Genomic DNA, 18,606 nt, shown 5'->3' with positions numbered 1-18,606 from the left:
CAAATTCCGTATCTACTTCCGTTTCTGTAGAATCACTTTCCCTCCTTCTGTCATGAGCTGGAATTTAAATCCTCAGATCAAAGCCTAATCAAAAATCAGAAGCAAGGCAAAATATATCTAAGTGTGAGTGACCTAACATAACAGGCACACTTCCAGCAGATCTCACACATGAGAAAGACTGCACAAAATGCAAGTGCAGTCATCAACATGCAGGTGTTTCCAAAAAACCTCTAGCTAGTCTTGATCAGCTCTTTGGAAAAACAGTTTTGGACATCTTCAGAGAAACTACACCAGACTTTTTGCCCTACCTGCAGCCCTTAAATCAGGGATGTACAAATCCAAAGGAGCATCTCTGTTTAAAGTTTTCTAACCAATCCATTCTTCCACATCCCTATTTAGTATGACAAATGTTTTGCATTCTATTTTTATGGCTTCTCAAGATTCAGACTGAGGCACTTGATTCTCTTTTCTGGACTCCATTTTAGATATCAAGCACAAAAATGAGATTCAGGTGTCAAGCTTTTGAATTTTTAAATCCATCTGAAGAATCTTTATATGCACCAGCTCCTAAAAATTAAGTTCTCTGAATCCTCAAAGTACAACTACGCTTAATATGCACAAACAAGTAGCTTTTCTTTTTAAATGTAATGAACAGAGAGGAAGTTTCAGGTTCATTTATGCTTTTTTCCATGGGTTACTTCTCTAAAGAAGTAAGTCCATTACATATGGCCTTTAATTAAGGAGTTATTCAATTGGACATAAAGTTTTAGTCTTATGACTGAAAACCTCAAATTTCTATACTCCACTTCTATTTGGAAAAAATAAGAGTCAAGTATCTAATTATCAGTGTCCCTCAAGTTCAAAGACAGGAAAACCGAAAATTTTTCAGTATCACTTTTTATTTAATATACTCTTAAAAAATTAAGTCATGTAAAATTAACTGAAACATACTGCAGGTCTTTCAGAACTTCAACATGAAGACATTGCTTGCAAGTTAACAGTGACATCAGCTTCAACTCAAATAGAAGAACATTCTTGCAATTTTGTTTTAAAGTCAATAGGAAAGACTACGCACTCTCTAATGATGCCAAATGAGCTTGCTTACAAAAACCAAGTATTTTGTACAAAATAGTCTACATAATCAATGAAACAGCATTTTTTTGGACTAGCCTATGCTTATTGACAAGTAAAAGCTGAATTCACTCTTTCACTACTTAGTTTCAGCCTTCTACAAAAAAGTGTGTCCACCCATTCAAATTTCCTTTCTTTGACGGAACAGTTTCATGCATCTTTGCTCCATCCAGCCTCCAGAATAGCCTATACTTTCTGTTGACACATTATGGTTGGCTTGTTAACATAAAACCTTAGAGTACAGCACCAGTTACCAAGCTAACAGTAAGGAAAAGAGATTAGTAGTCTCTCTGCCACCACCACAGTCTATTCTGAATGGGTTGTCTCAGAGTAAGAGGCCTGCAGGAAGGAAGATTTAACCTTCAATAGAAAAGTGTTCAGGTAATTAGCAGACCCATAATGATGCAACTTGCTTAGCTGCCTAACAGTGCCCACTATAAAAGAAATAACATAAGGTAATGCTGAGATTTTAAAAAGTACTTACAGGGATAATTCATTAAGGAACATCTGCATGAGACAGCTATTCGGCTGTCTTCAAGCCTCAAAGTTTTGTGAGCTAAGTATCAGTTATGAACCTATCTAGTTTTAACATCGATTTGACTTGTTGAAGGCGTTATGTGTTATTTTGACTTGCTTTTGAATGATGTTATACTTCTTGAAATATGGTGTGAAACATCTGAGAACGGAAGGTTTTTTTTTTTCCCCCTCCAAAAAAAAGGTGCTTCCTTCCAACATAATCACTGTCACCTACAAACAGTGAAGCTCAGGTTAAGGGCTGTGGTTCAGGTGGGAAGCAGACTGCTACTATGAGATGACAACTTTATGAGCCTATCACAATAAGCACAGAGGAAGCCAGGATCAGATTTCCTGTGTACTGTTTGAATGCTTCATCTCTAAGCTAGACTTCCCTAGAAAATGCCACAAAGTCAATGTTCAATCTGAATAGACTGATCCATTTGATGAAGTTAGTTTACCTAAAGAAAGCATTCTCAACAAGCTAAGTCTTGGAGGAAAGAAGGGAGACCAGTGGCAACACTGCAAGTAGTGGCCCACAAGAACACTGATCCCAGGTGACAGGACCTCTAAAAGGTTGACCATTTCTCAGCTTTGTGCCTTCTGCAACAAAGAGTTATTGTAGAAAGCAGCAAGTTTTCACTTGTGAGATCCAAGAAAGCTAACCAGGTGTCAAAGGGCTTCCAGTATTAACAAGGCCTAAACAGAACTGTCCACAACAGCACTGGAAAAGTTCTAGTAGGAAAGCCACTTAAAGAATTAGATAGGACATCTTCCCCTTTCCTTCCCTGGAACTGCTCCTAATGCACATTCACACAGTGCTGTTGCTAACCCAAAGAGCACTGCTCCAAGGGAAACTAGGGCTACTTGAGAAACACTGTCAAACAAATAGGTACCAAACAAATACAGATTTTTAAACCTCTCTGTTAAAATCCCTGCTAGCTGTGCTTTAAACTTCAACTTCAACTTCATGATCTGTGTAGACAGAATCATTTATATCATTTGAAGTTGAACACCAAATGCTTAAAGATCTTTATTTCCCACATAAGGGAACATTCTACTTAAAACTATCTGCAAGGAATCATTCTAGTTTTAAGTATCTTGATTCTGCCTCTTCTGCAAGGATTTTAATCCTTAAGTTTTCATCTTTAAGGTTGAAAATTAATAACCATCTGTAACAATGTCAGATGAAAAAATACACCTTTATTCTTGTGGGACTGAGCTATTTCAATAGGATTCATATACTGGAAGGCTGGAGATGAAGCCTATTTGAACAAAGTCCAAACTGCTTCTGTTGATGAGTCTTTTCAAGTCTGAAGAGAGGAGAGAAAAGTCACGAAGCCTTGAACATTAGCAAAGCAGAAGCATTTACTACTTGCTAATGATAACGGGAAAGTGACATACACCAAGGAAACCTTGGTCTTACAGAACAGAGGCAAGAAGAGGTGAATTCGAAAGACTAATAGAGCAAGAAGTCCCTTTCCTACTGCTGTTCCTATACCTGAGTTCTTTTATGCTCTGATGATAGTAGATGGTAAAAAGCAATATAGCATGACAACCCACAATATAAACTAGAAGCTATCACCGAGACATTAGAACAGAAAACCCATGGTAACAGTCGGGAGTTTCTGCAAGTCCAGATACATACTGGAGACTCCAAAGAGGTCTCCTATTCTGTGTCAAGGTTGCAACAAAATTCAGATTACAAGAGCATCAGAACTTCCTACGTAATAGGAAAGCACTCACATGGCTGGCAGATCTCCTGAGGAGCTGGTTTGCAAGGTGTGCTGTAGAAATAGGATAATATTTCAGAAACTTCCCTTGTCCTCTGAGCATGCTTCTTTCTACATTTCCTCTATATGTAAAAAGGGGAACGACTGCTCTCAGACCACTGGTCACACCAAGTGAAAGCAATTTTACTGTGAGCACCTGCCACTTAAAACCAGTCTTGGTCAAGGAAGATGCTCACACGAAGACAGACTTTTTCCAAATGTACTGGCAGTTGTATCAGCTTGCAAGTTGCAACAGATGAAAGGAGGGCTTGATCAGCAGAAGACTGAAGAAATGTTCAAGTTTTCAGGCCCTAAGGGATTACCTGCTTCAGAGTAAATGCAATCTTGAACTAACTGAAGAAACCATTTCCCAAAGCAGGGTCACTTCACAATCGCTGTATGAGCATAGCCTGCTTCCAACAAATGCACTGAGAACACTGCAGAGCTTAACTTCACTACCTTCTGTCCTTGTTACCATAAACAGCCATTAAGTTTTTGTAAGTGATAATTCCCCCTAGGCTAACAGTTTCAGCACACTGGGAAACAACCTACAACTAAGGATAAAAAACTCATTGTGTAGGAGACACTGCAATTAAAGTATTACCAGCCAACCTAGAACAAGAAGTTCTGCTGAGTTACTGAAGGTTTCATGTAGCAGTTCTATAATAAATATCAACTCTTCTGAAGTGTTACTACACTGTTTAAGTCAACCGTATGCAACGCCACCTGACAACTCCTGAATCATCTTTAATAGATAAACTGGTCTTGATCATCACTAAGACTAATGTTCAAAGGAACTGAATTTTTTCAGCTATTTACTTACTCTAGAGGTAGATTTGTGCTCCAGACTTGCTCCAAAGGTTTTTTCTATCCATTCCTTAAAAGTTGGTAATACCATACCACCTAACCTGTACCTGAAAAGTCAATATTACATATGGTCATTTTAAATTAAAACAATGCATGTCAAGTACACTACTTTTGATTCTACATAACCACAAATAGTAAGTTTTAAATGAAATGCTTTTATCTACAAGTCTGCAAAACTTCTATAATTCAGCTTTCATGCAACTGCACATTTCATAATATTTAAGTGCACTGTACTTAATCATATCAATTATTAACTTAAATACTAGTTGCACTTTAAGATTTTTGGGAATCATAGCACAATTTTTTTTTAAACTCTAACACTACCACCCTCTCTTCATTTTTAAGAAGTGTCTCTCCCCTTTCAGTAAGATAGAAAACTGTATGCCAATTTTCATGCCAGCTACTGGTAAAAAGTGGGTATGCATGGACACACTGCAACATAAACAAAAGCAGTCTCAGACATGCACAAATCGTGCTTTCAACCTTGCACATTGTCAGGAAAAAGCAGTATTAAAAGTCTCCCCCTCACCCTCAGAATCCATCAAGTGATGTGACTGTATGTCTACCTCAGACTCGGAAGGAAGAGTTGTAATATTTCTTTGGTGTTTGTACTAAAAAGCCTTTTTTGTAGGGAGTACTGCGAAGGTTACCTGCAATAAGTCCTAGTCAACTAGACTGATTAACACTCAAGAAAAGTGCCACAATGTTGTTACAGTAGCAAAACATTTGAAGAGGTGGGATCTGAAAGCTCAGATCCAATCAAAAAAAGACATTCTGCAAGAAAGTCATCAGCAATTCTGCACCAGAATTTCTAGAACTAGTTGTTTTTACTCTTTCTACATTTTCCGATCCAAGCAACTTGATCTCCTCATTAAATATTTCAACAAAAAGCTAGGAGTCTTGGTGAGCATTGTAATGCAAAGTAAATTCCGCACCTTCCAGGCTGTACAACCCTCTGTACTATGAATGCCACAGAAGAGGAAGAAGCTATGTACTGTCCTGGCAGAAGAAACTTTATGGCATGGGGAGTCTGAGGTCAAACCCCAGAAGGGGAACATGGAAATTCAAAGGTATTTACCTTCTCTTTGACAAGAGCTAATCTACATGGCAGAGGTCAATATTTGAGAATTCACTCTGAATCAGCTGGACAGACAAGGGACAGATGAGCTGACTATGGCCACACATATAACATGCGGAACAGGTGAGGCTGGGGACACACAGCTGAGATAGAAGTTGTTGCTGTTAATTATTATATGTACACACTGTGCATATATAGGTAGCTACAAACATTCTCCAAGGAGAAGAGAACAAGGACTTTTCTTTAGTATTAAGAACTTTCAGCACCTGAGAATCCTTACTAGCTTGCACCTGGATCACTGCATTAGGCCTGATAGGTGTTCTTAAAGATTTTTTTTTATTCACTGTTAACCCAGTTATAACCCTGACCTTCATAACTCTGACAAACTCCACAACTATGTCACCTATTATGCAGAAAGGTCAGTTCCTGTTTCCTCATCTCCTAGTTCTTATAAAAATCCCACACCTCCCCACTCTATTCCTCCACTATTCTTTCAATTCAGCTAGACTCTTCAGCTTGAAGGACAGTGTTCAGTCACTCCTCCTGTGGCAGCCATTACTGTATCACCACATCTTTATGGAACTGTTAAATTAATTTTGTGGAAAGGAAAGTGAAATAAGCAATAAAAGGTTAATGTATTTGCATCAGGAATCTGTAACAAAGATAGAGATCCTCAGGTTAGCTTGGCACATTCTTCCTTCTCCTGGTATTGCCCACTTATTACTATAGCTAGCTCAATAAAGGTAATCTTCACCACTTATTCAGAGGACAAACTAGAACTACCAGAAGTCCAGCAAGTTTAACTCAGGATACAGGTAGAAGGCCCAGCAGAGAGAGCACTGGCAATGCACTGCACAGAATGCAATATTTTACAATTACCTACCCAGGGGGTAAGATTCGTGCATGTGCAGATGGTGCAAGGAACCCTCTACACTGGGAGAATAGGTCTAGTTCCTTAGACTAGTAAGTGTAGTCTACTCTCAGTGAGATGGTATAGTAAAAAGATCATCTGACACATGGATATGCATGGTTTGCTGGGAAAGTCAGCATGGCTTCTGGAAAGGGAAGTCCTGTTTCACTAACCCTTGGAATTCTGTGAGGGTATAAAACCAAAGTGAATAAAGGGGATACAATGAACACACACAAAGGTTCCACCACAAAGGTTATTAAAGAAAGTATGTTGCTACAAAACTAAAGGAAAGGTTCTCCCACCAACTGAAAGATATTTAAGACAGGACACAAAGGGCAAGGATTATTAATCCCTGTTCAAAACAAACTCAGCAATGCAGGTCTCCACAGAGCAATATTGGGGCCAGTTTCTTTAAAATCTTCATTAGTGATCTGAAATGAAGAGTGGAATCTCTAAACAGGTGGAATTTAAGCTCTTTTGGGTAGACAAATACCACTCTGATGGCACACAACTCCAGAACCTTAAAAAAATAAATAAATGAACAGGCAAATGAAGACAGGAGATAAGCTTTGATGTAGATAATTGCAAGAGCAGAGGAAAAAAGAGGATCAAGTGGTATATACACATTCTTCTGGACTCAGATTGATAGTTAATCCAGTAAAAGTCTTGGCATCATCGCTAATAATACTCAACAGCAGCCAACAGTGTTATGCATCATCAAGAAAGGTTTTGAGAAACAAGACAGAGAATGTCTTTTTGCTGCTGCATAGAGCCTTCATTCAGCTAGACTACTGTGTGCAGTTCCTGTCTCTGCATCAAGAAAGATGTAGCAGCGTTACAGCAGGTTCACAGAACAGCAACTAGAAAGATCAAGGGAATAGAGCTTTGCAAGGAGAGACTAAAGGGCCCAGGACTCTTCCGTATGGTCAGAAGGCTGGAGAGGGGATAGGACTGAGTCTTGCATAATCAAGAAAGCAGTAGAGAAGTTGAACAAAGAACTGCTGTTTGCCTAATCCTGCAACACAAGAAATAAGGGGTACTCAATCTAAAATGAAAGTACTTTACACAGCAGCAATGACCTTTTGAAAGGTGCTGCCACAGGATGCTATAGAGGCAGATAGTATCAGTAGACTCAAAGGTTATTAGGCAAGTTTATGGACAACATATCTGCAAATGGATACTAAAAGCACTAGGCATCTCCAACAACCTTTGTGGATGCTGAAGGAGTATAAGGGTAATTAGTCACAAAGAAGGCAAGTTCCCACTCTTTTCCAACAGCCTCTCCTTCTACTGCTGAGACAGATTACTGCACAGGAGCTATACTGGTGTGGCCAAAGAGGGCCCTTCTCATATTATCCATCAATTAGAGAGAGAGAGAGAATGCAGACGGGGAAGAGCAGCACCATTCTGGAACACTGACTGGTACTCATTAGTCAGACAAGCAGCAGCCTCAATGCTTCTTTCTAAAAGGAAAGTCCAGTCCTATGCCCCTTCTTTTTTCAAAGCACCCTGTATAGAAGCTTTTATGGAGCATAACCTACCCCAGATGAACAACTAAAGAAATACCAGCTGAAAGAATGAGTGATAAAGTGAGAAGAGTCAAAGTCCAGGCAAAAAAAACCTCCTCCATGAAAAAAACCTCCTCCATGAAATCCTAAAGAGGAAACTATGGAAACAATGAAATATTCTTACTCTGACTTCATTAGTGTGGCACGTCAGCATCCTCAAATCCTGTCTACCCTCAGCTTTGTGAGCTATGAAAGTAGCTCTGAATACTTTGCCATTTTCTAATTCTTCCCATTTCCTTTCAGTGTAAAGGCCAAAGCAAAGAAATCAGGACAAGGGATACACCTGGACAAAATTCAGGCAAGTGCAACCAAAAGTGAAATCTCAAAAACCTCAACCTAATCCCAAAGACAAGCAATCTGCCTGGCTTCAAAGGCCTGTTTCTGTGGCTACCCAAAGTGCCAGACAGGTTACGGTTGAGCAGGTATACTTACTCAGAACATATCAAGTGTACGATCAAAGCATGCCCTGAGCACATCAAGCTTGTCGCAAAACAAACAAAACACACTGCAGCAGCTATGCTTACCAGCAGAAGACAAACCTGGAAGATGTGTGTTTATAACTAGTCAGCTGTCTAGCAGCTAAAGCAAATGCTTAAGGAATCACCAAAAATAATTACTGAAGATCTTATGGAAAGATGAGAAGGTCCTATCTGGCCTTTAGAAAAGCTCTAGAATAGCTTTCAACTCCAGGAATAGGCTTCACAGATCCCATTATTTCCAGGAAGAAAGCACCATTCTGCTCTTCAGATATCGATATTGAAACAGTATGAAGGGCTGGTTTAAATATGAACTTGTCAATATGATGTACAGAGGAAAGTTACTAGTTTCCTGATAAATATATTGTGACCTATCATTCAAAGGCACCAGGACCTACCTAAACATAAAGTGAGCTGAAGTGCCTAAGCCAAGGCTTTGTATTTGAATCTGAGCCTAAAAATTAAGAAATTACGGGTTAAAATGCTCAAAATCAGTTAGGTTTTTGTTTAACTTCATCTCAAACTAGCTCATGCTAGTTTACACAGACAAACTCAAAGAACTACAAGGAATTTTTCTGAAGGACAGCTTACTAATCTTATTTCTCTTCCTCATTTTCTTTATTCTTAACAAGAGTATATTTATATCTTTTAAAGTCAGGGAGAAGACTGCAAGACTCTTTCCATTCAGGGAGGAAAAAATATGTCAAGTGCCAGGCTTAAATGCTACCGGAAGAAAGTGAATAGATTGTCTAATAGACTTAATCTTCCTTTTATTTACTCAAAGATGACTTTTCTCAGAAAAATAAGTTTGCTCAAAGGGCTAGGAGGTAATAAGTCAGAAAAGTATGTTACCACCACAAAACGTACAATGAAAGAGCAATTTTTTTTTTTTTTTTTTTTTTTTTTTTTTTTTTAAGTTCAGAGGATTGAGTAGCTCCATTCGTGAAAGTTTAGAAAAAATTGATTGAAACTTAAGTAGTAAAGCTACCTGTTGATGCTCATGAGATTCTCAAAACTGGCAAGATTGCACAGGACTGCCACATATCACCTAAGCCTTTAGGAGGCAGTGCAGATTCTCAGTCTGATTCCATTCTTCAAGGGAAATTCAATGCACAGTGAGTATACAAAGTTACTAAGAAGACTGATTTTGTCTTTTTATAATACTTTTAATAAACCTTACTATAAGCTACACAGTCTATTTTAGTATATATGTCAGACTATACATAGAGTTCAATAAACCCAATAAATGCCAAACAACTTCATAACTTATTCTGAGAATTAACAAAGAACTTCCTGTAACTGAACTTTATGGTTTTTAATTTATTAGCTTTTGAAAAAATAATGAACGAAACACTTCATTCTACTTCAATGATACCAATTTTCAATGTACCTTCTTCCTGTGAATTCTGCTTGACCCTTCTTATTGAAGATGAATTTTGAGTCATTATATCCCCATCCATTCCACTTTAGAAGTTCTTGCCTTAGAGGGAGAAAAAAGTGAGAATGGGTTAGCATACTGTAAGCCACATGTATCTCTACAATTTGCAGTTTTATGGCTTTGAAAAAAGCTTTATTAGATAGTAATTCAAGAAAGCAAGTGCATATCACAAGCACATAGCTTAAGACAGCACAAAAAAAAAATCTTTCTGCAGTCACAACTCTTATTCTTTCAGATTGCAGACATGACATCTTAATGTTTGAAAAACATGCTGTTTTACAAAAAAACAACCAGCTGAAGTCAACACACAGTATGGCGATATTCTCACATCAGCAAAAAGGTGATGTTTGAAAGATGCTTAGTTTTAATTCTATACATAAATACTAAAACACCAACAGGCAATAGCTGAATTTCAGAATCAAAAAACAAGACATTTAGCATTGTTATTCTCTATAAAGAAATAAGCTTAACTGAAGTTCAATATAACATCAATACTGTAAACCCACTGCATCCTTAAAACATTCATGTAACAAGGCGCTCTTATGAAGTACCTCAAGCATTCAGATTAAAAATATATGCTGGAAAGCAAAAAAAAGTTGCAGGAATAATATACCAAACAACCTGAACGTGACCTCAAAGTAATGATATAAGAAAGCATATGGAAAAAAATATATATATGTAATTGCTAAAATACAAAATGATAAAGTTGGAAGTCAACAATATAAACATAGTTAAGATACGGGGATACAAAACCAGTAATTATATATTAATCTAACTTTGCTTGAAAAATTCCTCATTTATTTAATTTAGCACTTCATTTGTAATGTAAAAACTGAGTTTTATTTAATTAAAAGGCATCTTCAAGAAGTTAAAGGCAAATGATTTACCTCAATCCATTGTATCACAGTGAACGTAGCTCAATCTTTCAGTGTACAGTCAAAGAGTAAGACAAGGATCAATTGTGACCATTTCAAAAAGACTTTGCAAATTCAAAGAAACAACTGCCATGAATCAGTTATAAATCCAACTTTATATATAAGATAACTGGGTGCTAATTGATTACTGAAGGCCTTTATAATAAAGGCAACAGTAACATTAACTGCTGACATGACTGTCTGTGTTTTAATTAAACAGACTCTGCTTAATCAGAGTTAGTTTTCTTCAAATGGCCTGTACACAAGGTTTTAATTAGTCAAATGGAAACCACATGGACACCTATTCCACTGCAGTTTGAAACAGAAGTGCTTCAACTGGCATATTGCATATATTGTTCCTCCATACTGAAGTGATTCTAAAGCTTCAGCCAAAATTAAACCATTTAGCCCAACAACTGTTAAGATACAGAAGCCCCTCTGCTGTGCTGCCTATTTCAACAGGACCAGTCTTTGCACTTTCAATGTTCTCTCAGAAAAAGGGAAGGATCCACTCTAGTTTGACACCAAAGGAATGCCCTGTGATCACCTAGAATATGACAGTGAATTAACAAGCTGGTAACAAGTGTTTGGATTTAAGCATATTATGTGTGGGTGTATATATGCATTTATAATACATTAAGTATATAAACTAAACATATACATAATGTAATACATAAGTAATATAGAACTATCTACAAAAATGCATATAATTTTTAATATATATTTGAAAACGAATTTCACACAGACACTAAGTGCTATACAGCTGAGCTACTCCCAGCTGAGAGCAGGCTGACATGGGATTGACCAACCGAAGCAGCATTTGTTAAACTACAGGTTCCCCTGAGAACCCCCAGGCCTGGAGTCATCCTCAAAGCAACATTTCTCCCTCTATTGACTAAACACAGTATTTGTGCACACCTCATCTCTTTAGCTTGTTGAATCACAAAGTCAGAACAAACTTGGTATTAACATGGCGAGTCAGAGGAAGGCTCAGGCAGCTTTGCCCTAGTTTAGGGAGCTTAGGTCCTCTTTAACAGCTTGTTTTGGCACTGTTGTGCAATATGACGCATGAAACAAAGGCGAGAGTAAGCAAACCCAAACCTGCAGCCACACAGGGCCAGGGTCTCTCCTGGATTCTAAAGGGATTGGTGACATTAGATAGTACTTAGTGCAACTTTGAAGCTATCATTAGTCCTGATGCCTGTACAGAAACCTCTCCCAATGTTCAGGACGGGGTATTGCTAGTTACGGCACTGAACCAACACCCAAATGTGAGGTCTTTCTGCTAAGCAGGCTGTATTCCAGTTGCTTGCCTTTTTTAAAAATGCCCACTTACCTAGGTTGGTGTTAAGGTACTCAGCGTTTTCAGACTTAAAAAAAACAATAGCACCCAACCAAGGTTGGGATGTCAGTATTTAATTTTTTTCCTGAAAAGTCTTTAACATTGAACTATTCCTGAGTGAAAAAAAAACAATATATAATGGTTTACTCTGAAAGACAACACAGCTCTCGTTATTGAAGTGGTGAGAGTAATTAACTTTAAAACTGTTACATACTGGATTTTAAGTGTTTATTAAAAAAAAGGGAGGGGGAAGGGGTTTAGAACCAACTGTTCAGATAACACCAGGTCAGGAGACCTTTGTCTCTTGCACAATGGACAATATCACCTCCTGTGATAGGCAGACAAGCCATCAAAATGAACTAGATGCATTTTATTTTATATTCAAAACTATCCCAAGCAAGTTTAAGGACTTTATTTGGAGATGGGGAGGGCTGTCTTCCTAATCAGCCTGATATGTATCCTTTATTTTGATCTGTAACATCAGAGAGTACTGCCAACGTAAGAACTATTATTTGGTTTATTCAACAGTAGTTAGCAGCACTTCAGGCTTACACAGTAGGGACAGATTAGAGAAAATACTGCATGCAGCTTTTTAGAAAAACAAGCCTAAAAAGACAGGATTTTAGAATACAATGACTAATCAGTCAACTCTGATTTATAATTGATGCAGCTTCTAGTGAAGACTGAGCTACTTAGCTTATGTCACATAGTTTTGCAAGACTTCATGGTTTAATGCTTGATAAAACTCAAGACTTAAGAGAACTACCCTTCATGCAGAGGAAAGCAGAAAACATCCAGAGGAGATGCGCAAGCCTCACTGACTACTGAGGCAATATCATAATGGTGCAATTCAGTCAAAGGCTGTAAGAACTTTTTGGAAGAGTGGATGGAAAAACCTTCAGAGTGTGTGGGATGCTGGGCATTAGTTTATGTATTATTCAGAAGAGGTGAAAGGTAAAAAGCCCTGCAAGATAGAGGCCAGGGCACTATGCTGCTTCTCAGAGCTGCTTCACTATCCCAAGTCCCTCAAATGAAGGAAATTACTGTAACACACACCTGCTCTACACTTCCATGCTTTTCCAGCTTAAGTTTGGAAACAATTTCTGATTTACAAGGATAATAAAAAACAAAAGGCAGCTGAAGAAAAACAAACGTTTTCTCATCAGAGGTGTGTGTAATAATGCTCCTACCCCTTCCTTGTTTTTTTATTACCCTTTTGTAGCATTATTTGCTTAAATACCCTTCCTTAGCCAAACTTTTCACACCACAACTCCAGTGCAGCATTCCTGCTGTCCTCTGTGCAATGCCACTGGTGTAGCAACTACAACTGCTTGGTAGATTAGTATATGCCCTTATTTTTACCCTAACTCTCAAGTATGATCCAAGTTCTGAGTGAGCAGTGTATTCTTCTGTATCTCCCAGTTTTTAATTCCCAAAATCTCAGTGTTAAACTCTCATTCCAGAAGAGTACAAAGACCAAAAAGAAATGCTGAGAATATACAGACCTAAACCCATATTAGATGCTCCCCCCATGTGTGAGTACTGAACATATCAAGTGCTGACTGAGAACAGAGAACTCAAACTACACACTGATCTGCAACTAATATGTACTTCCATTTTTCCTAGACTTGTACAGATTAGATAGCCTCTAACATCTCAATATTCTGTACCATCTCAAATGCAAAGTTTGCCCTGCAGCAATACCTTGATTTTTATCTTCATTTTTCAAAAGTCCAAATAATTTCTTAAGCTGCTAGCTAAACAGTAAATAACAAAAAAACACTTAAGTATTACTCAGGATATATGGACTGATCATCTCAAAACACGTTAATAAGTTTCATGCCCCAGCCTGAAAAATCAGAAGTTCAGTTTGGTTGAATTGATTGGCATGCTCATGTTAAACATATAGCAAGACATAATAATCCTTACATTATAAACATATCCTTACATTTTTCTTCCTACCATCCTTCCAAAGGGTATATACAGCAAAGTCAAAGACTCTCATCAATATTTGGTATTATTCTTGTTTTAAACTGTATGCTACTCAGCTCTACATTCTACCTGAGCTATATCATTTAAAGACAGCTTTTCTATTTGCTACCTTCACAGTAACAGAAATAGGGGTAAATGATCTTGATTTTCTGTTAAAGATGAAAGTAGGAATATTTTAGCCAGAAATACTATGAGGAGAAAAAAGGCTTTCCTTTCCTTCTAGCTTTGGCTTTTAGCCAGAGATGTACTACAAAAAAAGTGCATGAAGTAAATAAAGCAAAGCTTGCTTTTAACATTATATATAATGGTATTGCCTGAAGGGGAAAACCCAAAAGAAGACAAGTTACCATGGAAACAGTGACAATAGAAGCTACTGTTGCGAAAACAGTGCAGCTAGGCTAAGTGAAATTTAAATATCTCACTTTATTACAATACCCAGCATCAAAATATTAATTTGACTTAATGCAACAAGGATTACTTTTTACAGCAAAATATTTGTTAAATAAATCAAGCATTTTCTTCACTTCTCTTCCTCTAGAGAACTTGTTACAGAATACTCAGGAGTCACTGGGCAGGAAGCTCTTCCAGTTACAGCACAAGATATTATACATAAAGCCCTGAAACAATTAAAGGCATGTAAAAGTTGAGAAATAAGCCCACTCGGTGGCAGTATTTCCCCACACTAGGCAGGCACGGCCTCACTGCCGGCACATGTGGCAGTAGGAGCGCAGCACGCCTAGTCTGAGGCAGCGCACAGTAAACCCTGCTCACTGCTTTGAGCACGCAAACCCTTCTCCGCACACCGCTGGCTGAAGCAGCGCTCCTCCTGTATGCTACTCACCCAGGCAGGCAGACTAAGGCCTCCAGGCCTAACTGAACATTTTAATTAAACCAATACAGGCTTTAAATCTCATGCTTTAGTGACAGACACTGACTATTCAAAAATTGTTTTCCCTCCTCCAGAAAGCCAGTACTAACCGAAAAGCAAGCACAGACCTTCCAGCAGGTACTGCAGTGCAGTATCAAGATGCTCAGCTCACATGGAAATCATACCATGGATATTAGTTTCAGTACTTTCAAATTCAAGTCACAAGTACATATCAAATAACTACATACACAAGACGCAGAACTGCTACGCTTTTTCTTCAAATGAAAAATACCATAAACAGTTACTCAGCTCTTTATTTTTCCAAAGTCTAAAACACACTGATCATTACCTTTATAACTTCAGAAGGCAAACACTACGTTTTTTCACTTATGATGAAGCTATGAAATCACACTTGGTGAAGTATGAGAACCAAGCAATGAACAAATTTACTTCACTCGTGTCATGACGATTTATCAAAGGATGCCGACACTGAATTGCTTGCCTCATTATACAGATACACCATCTAAGCACGCATCAAGTATCAACGAAACTTCTCCCTCTTCTCCAAAACAATCTGGAGAACTGGAACGCTATACACAGAAGTGAAGCAAGCTCGAGCTAATCTGCTAAAAGACTAAACAATATAGTTCCATGTATTTCTTTCAAGGAAGCCACCCTACAGCAAGATGAAACAGGGCAATCCAATGCAATGGAATCAGTGCGACTCAGAGCACCAAAGCCAAAATGCTTACATAATTTCCTCATCACAGCCACCAGTACATTCAACTCAATCATCAGCTGATGCCAAGCATTGAAAAATGATATATGTACAGACACTCCTGTCATCCAAGAACCAGCATATTCTTAGAAGTGAGTTTAAAGTGGCAGCTCTAACGGCTACCATATTGGCTAAAACACCAGTATTTGCCTAATGCAGCAAAGCAAAAAGGTCTTACAGATGTATAGCTCTTGCAAAATCCAAGATAAGTGTGCAGTAAGATTCAGGCAGTATTATAGTGCTAAGGAGTTGCATCAACAACATATCATCCAAACAGTAATGCCTCAAAGCCCAGCTTAACTGGTTACTGTTTGGTTACTGATTCAGAAGACCAACTGGAAATTCAGAACCCATTCCTTCAGCGATGCTGGGAGGTCACTCTCCCTCCCTATCTGGAGCAGAGATCCTATTTAAGTTATATAGTGACTCTGTTATCAACCACCAAGAAAGCAAGCCACTCAAGTCTTTTTGAAGTCAGTACTGAATTAGCATTAGCTGCCTAGAAATTAGGAAGGAGAATGTAGCCCTAGGAATCTCTTCAAGAGCTGCTTTGTGATAGCATCATTTATCTGGAGAAGAATGACACGCTGTAGGCAGGGAATATCTGCTGTTTGTCATTCTTTACTTCTTCCCTCTTGGAGCGTCTTCCCTGCAGCAAACCAAAAGTAATCGCTCTCAAGTCTGAAGTCAAGTAACATGTCTGTCTTACAACCTTAGACACATTCAGGTTCTGCAGCCTGAGCTTTCAGCAAAACCCTTGCAGTTGCATATACACCTAACTCAATCACTGTTCTCTGTTTGCCAAATATCCAGTACAGCAACAGGAATCCAAGTTCATATTTAAAATTTAAGAGCAAAGTTAAACTGCAAGTGCAATCACAAAAGTTAAGGTATAAAATAGACTTGAAGATACCAGATACTTGAAAGCAGAGTGTGTTCTCCTTTTCCAGCTGTTGTGACAGAATAGCATTACTTCTCCTTACATATATGTGGAATAAATGAAGCCCCAAAGAACAAGGAAATGGGTCTTTTTCTAATGTTCTCTTGCAGAAAGTTTTAGTCAATTTGGGTGAATTAAATATGAAATACTATACTCAATATCAGGAAAACCAATATTCCTAAGCTTCCAAATATGCACACTTAGCAAAATGATAATCCTTATGTGATGGAATACTTTACAAGCAGCGATATCCATTGTATCTTCTACTTCAGAGGATGCCAGTTTTGTTTTTCTCTTTGAAGAGACTGCCATACTACAAAATGCACACGGCTACTTTCAGGTGAACAGACATCAAAATTGTTACTTTTTGAACCTTAAGATCAGTCCTGCAAGCAGTATTTCTTTAAGCTTGCAAAAAACCAGAAATCTGCTTCACCATCTTCAAAAATCCAAGTTAATAAATGGATCAAGAGTCTGCTATTTATTTTTTCAAGCAAAATAAGTCAGCTCCCGGACAATACTGCTTTACCTACCACATAGAGAATTTATAGCATGTTTTGTGGCACATAGAGATAACTGTAAAAGAATACTTTTGATCTGTCATACCAACCCTGAAAACCTGCATACAGCAGCCACTTTTGGATTTAACAAGGCATTATGCTTGTCCACCACATTCAGTCTAAGAAGTACAGTAACACTTCAGGGAAGTCTAGTTGGCTGCAATGTGTTACACTACAGATGGTCTTAATTTACTTCAGTTCGGAGCACCTTTTAGGAAGTTGAAGTAATCATCCTAGTCTACTGTATTAGCAGAGATTATTTAAAATTTATTTGGACTGAAGAGAACAAATAGCTATATAGTCTTCATTTTCTTGTGCATAAGAATTCAGACCTCAGTAAACATCATGAAGTTGATCTACAAAATTCTTTTCCTGTAAAAACAGCTACTTGTTTTCATATAACACTTCATGTTTTACTTTATGTATTAAACATACTTTATACTTTTATTAGTATATAGAGTTTTTTCTGGCAAAATTTAACCAATGAATATCTAATTTGGTTTACCTGATATCAAAGATTTAACAAGGTATCTACTAAGCTCATGGATAAATTCCGTTCTGACAGATTACTTAACTATCATCTAACTACAAGTAGTCACCTCTTCGGGCACAAACATGAAAGTATTGCTAGTATATATGAAGTAACACTTGCCTTCAAATTGTGATTTATTTATTTGTTTTTTTTAATCAGGCTAACACTTAAAAGTGAGAATCATGTTATCTGTTCCTCTATTTTGATCATTAACCTTGATTAGCAATTAACAACAGCTTTGATTCAAGTCCCATGCGATCTGCCACACCTTCCTCAATGCAACAGGCTCTTACTCTTATCACAGAATGGTTGAGGTTGGAAAGGACCTCTGCAGATCATCTAGTCCAAGCCCCCTGCTCAAGGAGGGTCACCTAGAGAATGTTGGCCAGGATGGTGTCTGACTTCTTTACCGTCACAGCAAGAAAGTTCTTCCTCGTGTTCAGACAGAACTTTGTGTTTCAGTTTGTGCCCGTTGCCTCTCATCCTATTGCTGGGCACCACTGAGAAGAGTCTGGCCCCATCCTCTTCACATCCTCCCTTCGGATACTTATACATATTGGTAAGATTCCCCCCTCAATCTTCTCTTCTCCAGGCTGAACAGGCCCAGCTCTCTCAGCCTTCCCGCATATGAAATGCTCCAGTCCCTTCATCAACTTAGTAGCCCTTTGCTAGACTCACTCCAGTAGCTCTTCTGTATTGGGGAGCCCAGCAATGGACACAGCACTCCAGATGTAGCCTTACCAGGGCTGAGTAGGGGGGGAGGATCACCTCCCTCGACCTGCTGGCAACACTCTTCCTAATGCAGCCTAGAATACCATTGGCCTTCTTGGCCACAAGGGCACATTGCTGGCTCATGGTCAACTTGTCATCCACCAGGACCCCCCAGGTTCTTCTCTGCAGAGCTGCTTTCCAGCAGGTCAGCCCCCA

General features: G+C 38.3%; 1 protein-coding gene across 4 annotated transcripts in view; it reads right to left on the bottom strand.

Moving 5' to 3' along the window:
- Nucleotides 1–18,606, bottom strand: part of AGPS (alkylglycerone phosphate synthase) — a 99,123-nt gene that overhangs the window by 41,997 nt on the left and 38,520 nt on the right. For all 4 annotated transcript variants that reach the window (XM_064514996.1, XM_064514997.1, XM_026092504.2 and 1 more), the window contains 2 exons: nucleotides 9,706–9,795; nucleotides 4,240–4,330 (listed from right to left, as the gene is read on the bottom strand). In XM_064514996.1, coding sequence (XP_064371066.1) covers nucleotides 4,240–4,330; nucleotides 9,706–9,795 — 181 coding nt within the window. The remainder of the gene's footprint in view (nucleotides 1–4,239; nucleotides 4,331–9,705; nucleotides 9,796–18,606) is intronic.

The sequence above is a fragment of the Dromaius novaehollandiae genome, chromosome 7 (assembly GCF_036370855.1).
Source record: "Dromaius novaehollandiae isolate bDroNov1 chromosome 7, bDroNov1.hap1, whole genome shotgun sequence".
Classification (NCBI taxonomy): domain Eukaryota; kingdom Metazoa; phylum Chordata; class Aves; order Casuariiformes; family Dromaiidae; genus Dromaius; species Dromaius novaehollandiae.
Note: the sequence above shows the minus strand (reverse complement) of the source record. Positions and strands in the feature narration are given on the sequence as shown.